Here is a 13,565-nt window from a genome sequence, read left to right on the forward strand (position 1 = left end):
TAATCATCGAATATCATTAATTAATATTAAGATTTATAAAAACTAAAAAGATGTCGTGTTAAGCAATGTAAGCTTGTAAATTGTTATATTAGAAAGGGAATTGTTACTTTCAACCTATTTAATTACTATTGAATCATGGAAAGAATGTTGAAAAGTTCATGAAAAAAAAAAAAATATTGATGCAATGACAATTAAATAGGTAGCGGGTGTAATGAGTTTTTTAGCAGTAAGAATATTTCCCTTCTTAATGCGCAAGGTAAATATTACAGGACATCGCGTTGCATCTATTACGATTTTTAATGTAGTTCATTTATTTACTGAGTTTGATTCTTGTTGTCTCTTCGTTTTTTACTTTTCTCATAATTTCTGCCTCGTTCTGTAACTTACAAAAAAATTTAAATTACTTGAAAGTTTTGCAGCACAAACAGCATTTATAGCATGTGTAAGGATATTTTAACTACCAAATTTTTTTACTATTAACTTACTACCCATCACATCACCATTGGATTAAAGAGAGAGAATGTTAAAAAGTTTTTGAAGGAAGAGAAAATATTAATCTAATAGTGATTAGATAGGTAGTAAATTAGTAGTGAAAAATTTTGATAGCGAGAATATCTCTCATCTTAAACCATTTACATTTTAAGGATAAAATGAAAAAAAAAAAAAAAACAATATTTTATAAGACTTCTCAGTCTTAGAAAGTTAGAAGGAATAAAATATCTATTCATTTCTTAATAATTTTTTTTTTAAAAAAATCTTTCTATATAACCACACGCACCCCACACACAAAAGTAGCGACCAAACCAATGTTAAATGATTGATGCCTTCACTTATGGTAAGGGTACTTACAATAAGTAATATTTTTTTATTTTTTTTTAAGGTTACAAGGAATTGAACACAGCACCCTACACTACACACACTCCTAACACACACCCACTATAAGTAATACTTTATCATAGAGTCTGAGCTTATATATTAATTCAAAATCTTAAGAATTTTTTTTTTTTTTTTTACGATCCTCACTTAATTCATTTTTTAACAATATGGGATTTCGTCACTCACATTTGATATTCCAATATTCCCTCTAAGTGTAAGTCTCAAGCCCAACATTCATTCCTCTTGGACAAAAGCTTATTTGAGTATTTTGTGGGATTACTCCTAAAAGTATAAATAGGTTGGATCAGACTAGATTTTAGTCTAAATATATCAAATTTATATAAAATATTTTTAGTTTAATTTAACCTATTAACTTAGTATAATCTAAATTATAGGCTCGATTTGTCCTATATTAAAACAAATCAAAAGGCCCAACCTAGAACTCTTAGCCTATCAAACATTCAATACCTATCAAGAATTAAAAATGAAATAAATAAAATAATATTATTTTAATAATTTAAAATTTAAAATTATTAAAAAAATTATTTAATTAAAATAAAAAATACAATATAAGTCAACCTATAGGCTTGTAAGTCAGGTCTTATAAAAGTAGGTCTATGACTTATTTTCTAAACAAATCTTTTTTAAGAGTTGAGTATGTTTTATTTTACTGAATATATTAGGTTAGATCTAACCTAACATGGGTTAGGTTGTAAGCCCTTGATAAATTGTTTGACTCATTTAACCCCCTAATTACACCAAACACCTCTTTTCACAACGTGAGTTTTGGGAAATAGTAAGCTTGACGGGCACCAATCACCATCTCCAAATACTCACTATAACCAAACACTTACCTAGCCTAATTGAAGCACAACCAAACTATTGGCTCTGATAAGTAAGGGAAGAACTATCATAAATGGGTTAAACAACAAACTATCACAACAGTTGGGTCCAATATTATATCTTAACTCAAAATCTTAGGCATAATTCCATGAATGCTTCTATTTATATAATTTTCACTTAGTCCATTCCTAACTAAGGTGAGACTTCACCACTCAAATATTTTCTATTTATATTATTTTCATTTAGTTCATTCCTAACTAATGTGAGATTTTACCACTCAAATCCCATATCTTGCTTATATTAGTAAAGAGGTTTTTTTGGAGTGAAAATTAACTCATTACTAGCAAATTAACTCATCACTAGTTAAAATTAAAGTCAAGATCATTGTATATCAATATAAATTATACTCTCAAGATCATTGTATATCAATGTAAATTATACTCTCAATTTTAATTCTTATTCTTATTTATATCCAACGGCTTTAATTTATTTAATATATAAGTCATTAGATACAAACGAATTGATGATTAAGATTGAATATAAAATTTCTTATTCTTATACTAATATAAATTGATCTTTGCCCAACTAATTAATGTCGGTGAAACTTTTAATGTATATATTTGTTTAAAAGATAACATGTATTTTGATTAATCAAAGAGTCTGTTTGAATTTTTTTTCCATACTCCAAAGGTTTTAAAAATATGAATGATTGGAGATTTACGCGCAACACTAACTGTACACCTTTTGAAATGCACAAACATAATCATCACATGCATATTAACTAATAATCAAACCATTGGTCATTTATGTACCCAAAACAAAAACAAGGGCCAGTTTGCCAGAAATAAAGCACAACAACCATAATTTTCACTTTCTGACTTACGCAGCTTCCATTTCTAAATTTGCTGTCTTCTTTTCTCCTTCTGAGACCTGGGCGACTCTTAGCTTCCCAGCCGGTCCATCTGCAAGCTTGAGATTTGAGAAAGTTTCAATAATAAAATCAGTGGCTTCCGAAGATGCTTTTCCTTCTGCACTGGTAATCGTCTTCACTGGTTCAGGAACTTGAGCATCTTTCCCAACAGCAAGCTCCAACTTCTTGAATTCCTCTTCAATATCTTCATCCTCAATATCAGTGTAAGATGGAGTTTGTTCTGCAGTTGCCAGAAAGTAACAGCTTAAAAATTAAATCCTAATTATTGACGTCAGACACAAAACATTATCACCATCCAGAAATCCCCTCAAGTTCAATATCTCATACAAGCCATTTCAATTTAAAAGGTGCTAAAGCACAATCCAAATACGTGCCACAAAAAATATGAGAAAATATACCTAGCGCCTTCTCAACTTCCTTATGTGAATCAATGCTCTCTTGGAGATCTATTAAACAAAGATCAACATCTTCGACACTGATCTTATTTTCTTTAATTGCCCGGGCTCCAATCTGCATAGCTTCAGAAACCTGCAAACAAACAATGGATCACCATATATAACAAATACAATCTGCAGTTCAATAGAATCTTAAGATTCTGATATAAACTAATCAATTCAATCTGATATTTAAAGTTTACCTTTTTCGTTGACTCAGCATCAGAAATAATGCCAAGTACTTCCTCTACTCTGTTCAAAAGTGATGAACATTTTTCTCTACTCTGGGTGACCAACTTCAGCTCCCTTGTATACCTAAGGGCCAATTTTCTGTTGCCAGAATGTAGAGATGCCAATGCTGATTTTCTTGACCTAATAGAATCAATATGTGAGGCAACTTAACTTTTTTGACTTTTTGAGCAAATAGTGTATAATGAAAATTACTGATGCTTTTGAATTTTGATTGTTAATACCATTCCTCTTGTGCTAAATATGTGTAAGTATAACCAATCAAATCACTTTTTAGTCAAATTCTTGTCATTTAATCCATGTTCTAAAACCAACAGATTATCACCACGGGTCCAAAATTCGAATAGGTGAAAAAGTCCATGTCAGTGGTCATGTGACTGTAATACAAAAGTATAACATCATATGAATGAGGATCAAACATGAAGGCTATCATACCCTGCATATCAACACTGACTAAGTATGTTCTTGGATTAGCTTAATTTGTTTACAAAACTTATAATCAAAATCCTATTCAGAGAACTTTTGAAGAAAAAAAGAAAAGCGACTTTCCCTTAAATCTCAATCAAAACCAGACATCCACTAAGATAAAATATAATAATCTACTAAGAAATAAGAAAAGGAAAATAGTTCAGCATATCAGGGAAGACTTTCTTTTATTTTCTCTTGAAACTTTGTTCACTCACTATTTAATCATTTAGAATTCCCCTCAAGATACATAAACAAGTATATAAAGAATCATAAAATAAACTTACAATTCACAACGCCTGTCAATTGCATCTAGTTGTTGCTGAAGCTTCTCGGTTGTCCAAATTAAGTACAGTACATCACAATCTAAATTAGAGATACTGGATAACACTGCTCCTGAGAGAGAAATTTTTACCCCCTGCAAATTAAAAGACAAGTATTTAAGGCATAAAAAACAAATCAGTATTGTTAATTCCTGCCCGCAGTAAGAGAACAATCTTGGACTTGGACAGCATTAGTAATATCAAGAATTTTTATAGCTTCTATTAATTTACCAGAAATGTCAAAAGTTATTTGATGTCCAATCCAAGTCTCACATTTAAAGAAAAAATATCTTGCCTGAGATAGAATACCAAACAAAGGCATTTTTTTTATGATTCGATACCTCTACAAATTCTTTCTTATGCACTGACAGATACTGTGCTGTTCTACACCCCGACAGATACCTCAAGATTGCAGATGCTTCATCCGGCCCTCCACATATGTCCCGGAATTTCTTCATTGTGATGATACAAGATGAATTCCAGTGACTTTCAGATAGATGTTTGATGATATCAGCAGCTTTATCCTAGATATCAAGAAACATAACTATAATTTGAGTTAGAGTAATGAAACCATCTAGCAAATCAAACAAAGGAAAATTCAACCTAACTCCTGCATAACTTAATTGACTTGCTGGCACTGGCATTGCATGGAAGCATATATGAACTGAATGATTTTGGATGCATCCAACTTAAATAGCAGCAATTCACGAGCAACTAAAAGGATGAACAATTACCTTAAGCAGAGTAGTTACAATCACACATTCTTCAGCCATAATATCTGGAGTTGCTGGTCTCGTTATTAAGTTGCTCACTTTTCTAAATAGTTGGGAGAATCGTCCAGCGGTTGGATCCACGAGATCCACAGTTCTTGTGATGTCACCTTCATTATACATTAGAAACTGGAAAATGTAAAGACAAAAACAAACAACTGATTTTGGGTACAAAAATTCTAAGTTCTACACACACACACCAAAAAAATAAAAAATAAAATAAAATGCCAAGAGACTCACCAGAACATGGTCAAGACACAAAGGGGTTAACCCTCCTCGATTAAACCAATCATTCTTCACCTGGGAAGGTCGAATAAGGAGGAGGCGAAAATGGGTGGCGATTTTGATTATCAAATCTCTCCAGAACAAGAAGCTCGCTTCCCAATCACATCTTTGACCCGAAAACGCTTTGAATCGAGCAACGGAAACCACTTCGTCTTCCCAATCAGCAACTTCCTTTGCAATGAAATCCCTAACCCTCACATTCATCCCCGAATCCATTAATCACTTCCCTAATCCCCTAATTCCGTAAACCTAAACCCTTTCTCCAAGTAATATCAATTTGTTCTTCAAAATTATTTTACATACGTTTCGAAAATAATTATTGAAAAAGCCCCATCATTACATTACAACAGTATTGCTCGAAAACCTAGAATCACAACAGTATCCATAATATATGAGGATGTCCTTTGTTGAATGAAATAAAAAAATTGAAAAATTAATTCTTTTTATAAATTTTTACGTTTTTTTTATACTTCCCCAATTAGACTTACGAAAAAATTCTCTATTAACTGTAACTAACTAACTATTAACCAACCTTCTCCCTCACAATTAAATTAGGATAAGATATAGACGAAAGATATTGTAACAATCAAGTTGTGTTGCTATCAATCAATCTCACCGTTAGATTGATTATGTTGATCCAACAGTTATATTTATTTTCATCTTTGTATGATCATGATTTCTCAAATTTAATACTTTATATTTATTTCCACCTTTGTATGCTTATGATTTTTCATATTTAATGTTTTCACTTTAAATATGGGGAATCATAATCATACAAAGATGAAAATAAATATAACCATTGAATCAACATAATTAATGTAACAGTGAGATTGATTGGTAGTAACATGATAGTAACACAACTTGGTTGTTACAATATATTTTCCTAAAATATATATATAAAAAAATTCCTCCAATGGTAAATCATGTGCAAAAATCTTCAATACTTTGAAATTCACCCTCAAGATTTCAAGAATTAACTAAATAGTATATAATAGTACACGATCGGTGTTATTTTTACGATCTAAAAATTTTACAATTTTTTTTTTTTTTTTATGTTTGGCGATCCAACAGTTATGATTTATTAAAAATCATAATTAATTAACAAATATGATTAAATTATAAAATGTTCGAAATAAACGGTAAAAAAAATAAGTTATAACAAGTTATAAAGTTTTTAAATTGTAAAAACAATCCTCCTCCTCCTAGTATATATTAACCACATTGTGCTTATGCATAAAACCCATTATAAAGATCAATATGCATAGTTTTGTAAAATTAAAATTTGTTTTAATAAGTTAAAATATATGAAGTTTTTTGCAGATGAATCATATTTGGAATAAATTTCTTATTTTTTGTCTTTCAAATTATAATAGCTATCTTCTGCCGATTTATGTTTTAAATGATAAGTGGAAATTATAAAATCATGAAATCTCTACTTGTTATGTTAGAGGTTACAAATTTTTTGTACAGTGACTTACTCTTATATTTGCAAAGAAACTGTCTTGAACTCGAATTCATGAACTCTGCTACACCGTTGATCCGGATTTGCCTCGTTCATTCATATTAATTATGTTTTTAAGGAGAAAAAAAGTGTTTTAAAAATATTAACCTATCTATTTTTTTAGTCTCGCTTTAAATTGGTCTCACATAAACATGATAGGATTACAAATTAGTTTATAAACAAATCGATTTTAATTACTAAAATACATTGGAGGACTCTGCAATAATTTAATACAACTGACAAAATGGCCAAACAAAAAGGTTATTCGTTAATCACCACCAAAAAAAAGAAAAGGTTATTCGTTTATCTTAAGCAATAAGCATGTAACCTGATTAGACTTGTTTAGGCCCGTTTAAGAAATTTTTTTGGCCCATTTATGTCTTGATTCCAAAGGAGTGATTCCCCAAAGCATGAGTTCAAGTCCTCCTGAATTAGTCGTAGGCATCCCTTCATGGAGATCACCTACCTCTTTATGAGCAATGTCAATGAGTCCTCTAGATATCTTTTCATTGGCCCAGTTTGGTAACACGAGGAAGATCTCTCTAACTTGTGAGTCAGAAAAACTCGAAGAAATAAATTTTACAAACAAATCAATACACTCATTACTCTAATTTTGACATGAAATTTACGTTAATGCTAATATATAATGATGTGTTAATTATTATATTTAAATCCCTTTAAACATGAATTTTTAAAATTTTAATGCATTATAAGTATAAATTGTTTTTTACACTTTTGTTCAATGATGTGTTATCAGATTATTTAATAAATTTAATTATATAAAAATCAAATTTACTAAATAATATAGTAATATATTATTATTTTTGATATGATTAAATTCATTACATATAAATATATCTTTTTTACACAAATAATACATTAAATAGATTTTTTAATTTATTCACGTGTTTATTGTTAATTAAATTTTTTAAAACTCATTACTAAAAATAAGTTTTTTTAGAACTAAACACTTGTCGATTCAGTTCTGTGGCCTCATTGGCTTTCTCTGATTTTTGGGCCCAAAATTCATTGGTACACCTTTAAAAACTACCAAGCACGTTTAGATATATATATATATATATATATATATATATATATATATATATATATATATATGTATATATATATATATCACTACTATAATCAAGCAGGCAAAAAAAATTAATTTATTATTTTTTAATAAAAAGTTACGAATAAGTAATCGTTTTGAAAAATATTACGAATCTATAATACTCAAACACGTCCACATGGGGCGTGACCCAGTGGAGAGACACGTCCATGTGGGGCGTGAGTGATGAAAGAGACACGCCCAGATGGGACGTGAGTTGAGAAAAAGGAAGACACGCCTAGAGAGGCGTGACCCAAAAGGGACACACGTCCATCTAAGGCGTGATCAGATACCTACAAAAATGACAACTTCCAACTTGTACAAGAAATCACATTTTCGTAAGCCACAATACCTTTCTGCATTGCTAAAGCTATTCAAGGAGTTGAAAAGGACAAAGATAAATTCTCTTTTGCATTCACGGTGGGTTTTCTAGAGTGCATTCATAATAAAATAAAGGCTTTGCATTCATAATAGAGAGAGCTGAATTGATGCTATTCAAGAAATCACCCTTAGGTGGCGTTTGGTTGAGGAGAAATTTTTATGAAAGATAGGAAAATGTGATTAGTAGGGAAATGGTTGAAAAATGAGTTTGATAGGAAAATGTAAAAAAAGTTGTTTGGTAGGAAAAAATTTACTGGGAAAATTAAGTATTTTTGTAAAATCTATGTTTGACTTTTGGTAAAATATTGATGGGAAAAAGATGTGATATTACAAAAATATCCTTATTTTTAAAAAAAGACAAAAAATCTTACTGCCAACGTCCATATGTTAAAAAAGGGACAAAGGCTGTCTTTGGATTTCATTTAGCCGTGTTCCTTTGAAAAACCCACCTTGTAGAATGCTTTCTGCACAGTACAGAAACCTAGCAAAAGGGCAGAAAATTGAAAATCATATGTATCGTAAATGCCTGGGATTTCAGTGATTTCTCCGTGAACCAAACGCATGATTTTCAAAATGCTATCTTCATTTGCATAGGATTTCTTCAAAAACCCACCAACCAAACACCACCTTATTGTTGCTAAGTGCATTCATAATAAAATAAAAAGCTTTGCTAAGGGAGTTTTTAGAGGAATCGGGGGTGGGTTTTCTAGAGTGAAGGCTTTGCAAAGTGAGGGAGCTGAATTGATGGGACTAGCAGGGTCAAATCGATTTGGTGTTTATCGTACTGATTTTGGTTGGGGAAGGCCTGCAAAGGTGGAGATAATATCAACGGATACAGGAGGTTTAAGCTTTGGCTTGACAGAGAGTAAAGATGGGAAAGGTGGGGTTGAAGTTGGGTAATACCCAGAAATGAAAGAGCGAAATAGAAAGTAAACGAAAAGCATCAAAATCAAGGACACGTCTTAGACGGGCTTTTGGGTCACGCCTCTTTTGGGCGTGTCTCCCATTTTTCCTGCTCACGCCTCTTATAGGCGTGTCTCTCCCATAGGTCACGTTTCACATGGGTGTGTTTCTTTCTACTGGGTCATGTCCCATGTGGACGTGTTTGAGTGCTATAAATTCATAATATTTTTTAAAATAGTTACTTATTCGTAATTTTTTATTAAAAAAGCAATAAATTAATTTTTTTTGTCTAACCAAGCAGGGAAAACTCATGCATGAGTGTAATGAGTAGATATGTATATCACTAATGTAATATATAAAGCAGGGAAAACTCATGCATGACTGCAACCAATGCTGCTGATGAGCGATGGAAATACTTGTAATTCACTATTGCGGGCTTATTTCGTTTGCGTGCCACTGCCATTGGAACTCTAGCCAGTCAGTCCCACTTGCTTTTTGCAAGAGTCTGAATAATCCCAAAAATATCAAAGTGCCAAATTGCTCATGTGCTTCCGCTTTTAATACATTAGTTAATTAATGGGTGTTGTTAACAATTGCCAGAAGAATAAAAGCATTCCATATTCTTTGCTAAGAGAATATAACATTACACATAATAAAATACAAATCAACAAAAGAGAAAGAGAGGATAAGAGAGACTTAAGCTATAAATTACGTATACCTAAAAACAATAAGTTATAAATTTGGTACAGATAGGAAGGGGGGGAAAAGGAGAGCGTAAGAAATCATTTGTCTAGTACCCTAATTAATTTTTTAAATTTCATTTTATTTTTATTGATGACCCACCATTGAACGATTGAGACTTTTTTAAATAAAAAAAAATATAATTAATTGAGTGATTAAAATATCACTGCATACATACATGAGTTGGTCCTAAGTAGCGTTCCGTTCTCTTCCTATGTACAACAGCGATGTTAAGGCGGATTATCTGGTCAATCATATTGGTTGATGACACTAAACCTCAAGTATGTGAAATTAAGTTACAGCCCATTAAGGTTAAAAAAAATATTCTCAGTATTATCAATTATGGATGTATGAACCATTAGATATATATCTTTTATTAAATATGAAAAAAAAAATATTTATGATTTCTCTAGCTTTGCAGTTATTTCTTTTCGTATCTCTATTTTTTTATTTTTAATAAGAGAATACCTACTTCAGTTACACTAAAAAATACGGAGAATGTTATATTTACAAATTTTTTGTTTACAAATTACATTACGTCTGACCAGTCATACTTTAATCAAGAATGTACGACCAGTCAAATTTAATGTAATTTGTAAAAAAAAATTGTAAATAAATTCTACCCAAAAAAATATACTATAAGGTTAAGGGCCCAGCTACATCTTCAAACTCGATATCAGTGATGTAATGTTGATTGACTATCATTGCCCACTATGAATCTAATGGAAATGGAAATTTACTCAAAGTTTACGCGGATTTCAAAGAGGCATATCACAAAAATCGAAAGTTAAAAAAGCATGATTCTTGATAGGAATAAAGATGCCCCATCTTCTTGTATAGCTTTCTTCCTTCTAATTAAAGTCATTTTGCAATAATGACTGTTTGCTGTTCTTGCTCTTCATTTATCTTTCTCTTTATTCTCCTGATTTTCTTTTTTTCCCATCAAACTTGATAGGGTACATACTCATGAAAAGTGTTACGCCTTTCTCTCCTTGAATAACCGGGCATTCTCCCTTATCTCTTGACATTTTTCACTGTAGTAAATCAAAATCAGATGTGGGAAAAACAAAACTTTTGACAAGATTGTAAGGAGGATGGTATGATCATTACGATGAAAAGTAAAGGACAATATAACTATTCACTAATTATGGTGAGTTTACCTGGCTGATAATTAATCGAATTCGGATTTGAAGCAATATTGAATAAGACCTGGGATTTCTTTTTCTCTTTCCTTTTCTTCTTAATTGCCAACTATCAGATATAAACAAAGGATCAGTGACATATGCATGTGATAAAAACACTAATGTGCCTTTATTAAGTGGGTTGCAACTTACAACAGAGGTCTTCTTGAATTGACCCTTGTATGTGATAAGCATATTAGTACCACTCTGGAACGTGTAGTGCTTCCTAGAATAAACTGTGGGATTTGAGAGATGTTGATTTTTTGGACGTTAACATCAAGGAGTTCATAGCAGAGGCCATGGGGCGATGTAAAATGCCCAATAAGGCAATAACATAGAAGAAATTATTAGCATTAATAAGAGCTCAGCACAATGTCTAATCCCATTATCCCAAGCTGATGGTTGATGTTTCTTGTCAATTGGTTGTCATCCTTTAAAGGAAAGGGAATGAAATTAGGCAAAAGGAGGCACCTCTCACTCATGTGTTCAAGGTCACATTAATGATGACCACTTCAGACTTCAAGTAACCTGTTGATTAGAATCTAAAAAGTTAACGATTTCGTAACTTCCCCCTACTAGTAACCCGTCCCATCAAATCAATAGCTAAAAAGCATAATTATTTTTTTTTCTTTTTTCTTTTTTTATTTTAAAGAGATGGCTCCTCATCCAGATAAGTTTTGAAGAAAGCTCACGTAGAGTCTTTGGGTAAAGGAAATGAAAAATGTCATAGTTTTACAATTTCAGTAACTAAGCAAAATTTAAGAGGCAACGGTAGGATCTTTCTAATGTTAGTTAAAGAATTACTCACATTGAAAAAACAAATACACGCTTGTTTATTTTTTACAAGATGTCAAATTAATATCCTGTGTAGAGTAGTGACCCAATAACTAGCCGAGGATATTGCTCAACTCGATTCCACTATTTATTTATGTCAAGAATTACTTCAATAACAATAAACATAAAATACATATACCAATTAGGCTTATCACAAACCAACAGTGACATACAATCATCCCATTGCCTACAAACCGAAAGATCATTAATAGCTAAAGCCTCATGGGGGAAGCAAGTTTGTTTAGCATCAAGAAATTAAACAGAAGTATCGGGAGGAATTTAAAGTTTTAATTCAAGAATCAGCCCTGAATCGGACTAGTTGCGAAACAATGAACCGATTGGAATATCTCCAACAAAAGAAATTAAGCAGAATAAATATAAAGTGGAGGTTATATATGAATACTAAAAAAAAGTTTTTTTGGTATTACCAGGAGAAGAATTTAAAGCTTTAATTTTCGACCCGCTATGAATTCAATTAGTCCATAAATGGCTTAAAAAGTCCAAACCTATGGGATTATCGAGAGATATTTTTCCAAAAAAAAAAGAAGATTTTTCTTTTTCTTTTTTTGACAATGTGTGCGCTTGTTTGGCCAAGATATATTGCTCGAGTATTTGCTTGCTGATAGGTATGGTGCAACTAAACATGGTTCAAATGGTGCATGAGCTGCCTGCAGGAAGCCAAAAGCTAGCAAGTCTTAATGATAGATGTTAATGTTATTATCCGGTTAGCATCCGAACTCATAAACGCGAGCGTCCCACTCACAAGCAAAATTTACTACTGATCAAGAAAATTCGTGATTCATGACCAAAAACTACTCTTAATATACTAGTTAATTCTAAACTGATAAAAATAAGTTTCAATTGTCCAAAATATAAATTAATCGGCCCATCAATAACTTTGCCATGGTGAGGATGTCCATGTAGCGTGGAACTAGAAGTTGAAAATAAATAACTTGGGGATATATAGTGAGTGAGTGTCAACGATTTATATATATATAAGAAAAATTTTCTACACTAGATACATGCTTTTCAGGATACAGAATCGTATCCTGAAAAATATGTGTCTATTGCAGATAATTCTTCTCCAGCAATAGGAGATTAATATCACCACATATATATATATATATATATATATATATATATATATATATATATGGGGTATGATCTTTTGACACTTGTGTCAAATTTAAAATTTGACACTTCGTCTGAGAGCCATTAGAAAAAAAAATCAATGACTCTGATTTGTAAGCATGTGACATCATTGATCTTTTTTTATCTAACGACTCACAAATGAGGTGTCAAACTCTAAATTTGACGTGTCAAAGGATCCTACCTCTCTCTCTCTATATATTTATAGGGAAAAACATTTCTCCGGCAACTTGAGATAAGTTTATCTCCGGTCACCCAAAAACTACGTCGTTTTATTTATTTATTTCCTTATATTATCTGACTCACTTTTGAATGGTTATGATTCCGTTTTTCTCTCTCTTCCTTTATCACCATTGATCTATCTTTGTATGGTTATGATTTAGTAGCCAGAGATAAAATTATCTCCGGCAGCTTGAGAAATGATAAGCCATATATATATATATATATATATATTGTACACCACTTTATTGTAAAAGGTTTTTTCTTTACACATAATAAATTTTACGAGAAAAAAAGTTAAATTAATCATAACGATAAAGATTTATATTGCAACAATAATGTCTAAATATTGCTTTTACCAACAACAAAAAA

The 13,565-nt window shown here is 31.3% G+C and overlaps 1 protein-coding gene across 1 annotated transcript; it reads right to left on the reverse strand.

The window, feature by feature from the left end:
• Positions 1 to 2,513: 2,513 nt before the first annotated feature.
• On the reverse strand, positions 2,514 to 5,510 carry LOC133309513 (uncharacterized). Its single transcript, XM_061510295.1, has 7 exons — positions 5,132 to 5,510; positions 4,856 to 5,020; positions 4,463 to 4,645; positions 4,086 to 4,216; positions 3,288 to 3,456; positions 3,049 to 3,178; positions 2,514 to 2,870 (listed from the first exon to the last, which is right to left on the reverse strand). Exons 1-7 carry the CDS (start codon positions 5,390 to 5,392, stop codon positions 2,599 to 2,601), a joined length of 1,311 nt encoding a protein of 436 aa, XP_061366279.1. The 5' UTR covers positions 5,393 to 5,510; the 3' UTR covers positions 2,514 to 2,598.
• Positions 5,511 to 13,565: the final 8,055 nt, after the last annotated feature.

Source organism: Gastrolobium bilobum, unplaced genomic scaffold (genome assembly GCF_033153095.1).
Source record: "Gastrolobium bilobum isolate Gb01-03AN ecotype WA unplaced genomic scaffold, APGP_CSIRO_Gbil_v1 utg2122, whole genome shotgun sequence".
NCBI classification, from domain to species: Eukaryota; Viridiplantae; Streptophyta; class Magnoliopsida; order Fabales; family Fabaceae; genus Gastrolobium; species Gastrolobium bilobum.

Excerpts from the sequence above, each read along its gene's own strand:
- LOC133309513 (XM_061510295.1), bottom strand. The coding sequence starts at position 5,392 with ATGGATTCGGGGATGAATGTGAGGGTTAGGGATTTCATTGCAAAGGAA. Across the intron at positions 5,021-5,131 it reads TGTGTCTTGACCATGTTCTG|TTTCTAATGTATAATGAAGG; the intron begins GTGAGTCTCTTG and ends TACATTTTCCAG. Across the intron at positions 4,217-4,462 it reads ATAAGAAAGAATTTGTAGAG|GGGGTAAAAATTTCTCTCTC; the intron begins GTATCGAATCAT and ends TTTAATTTGCAG.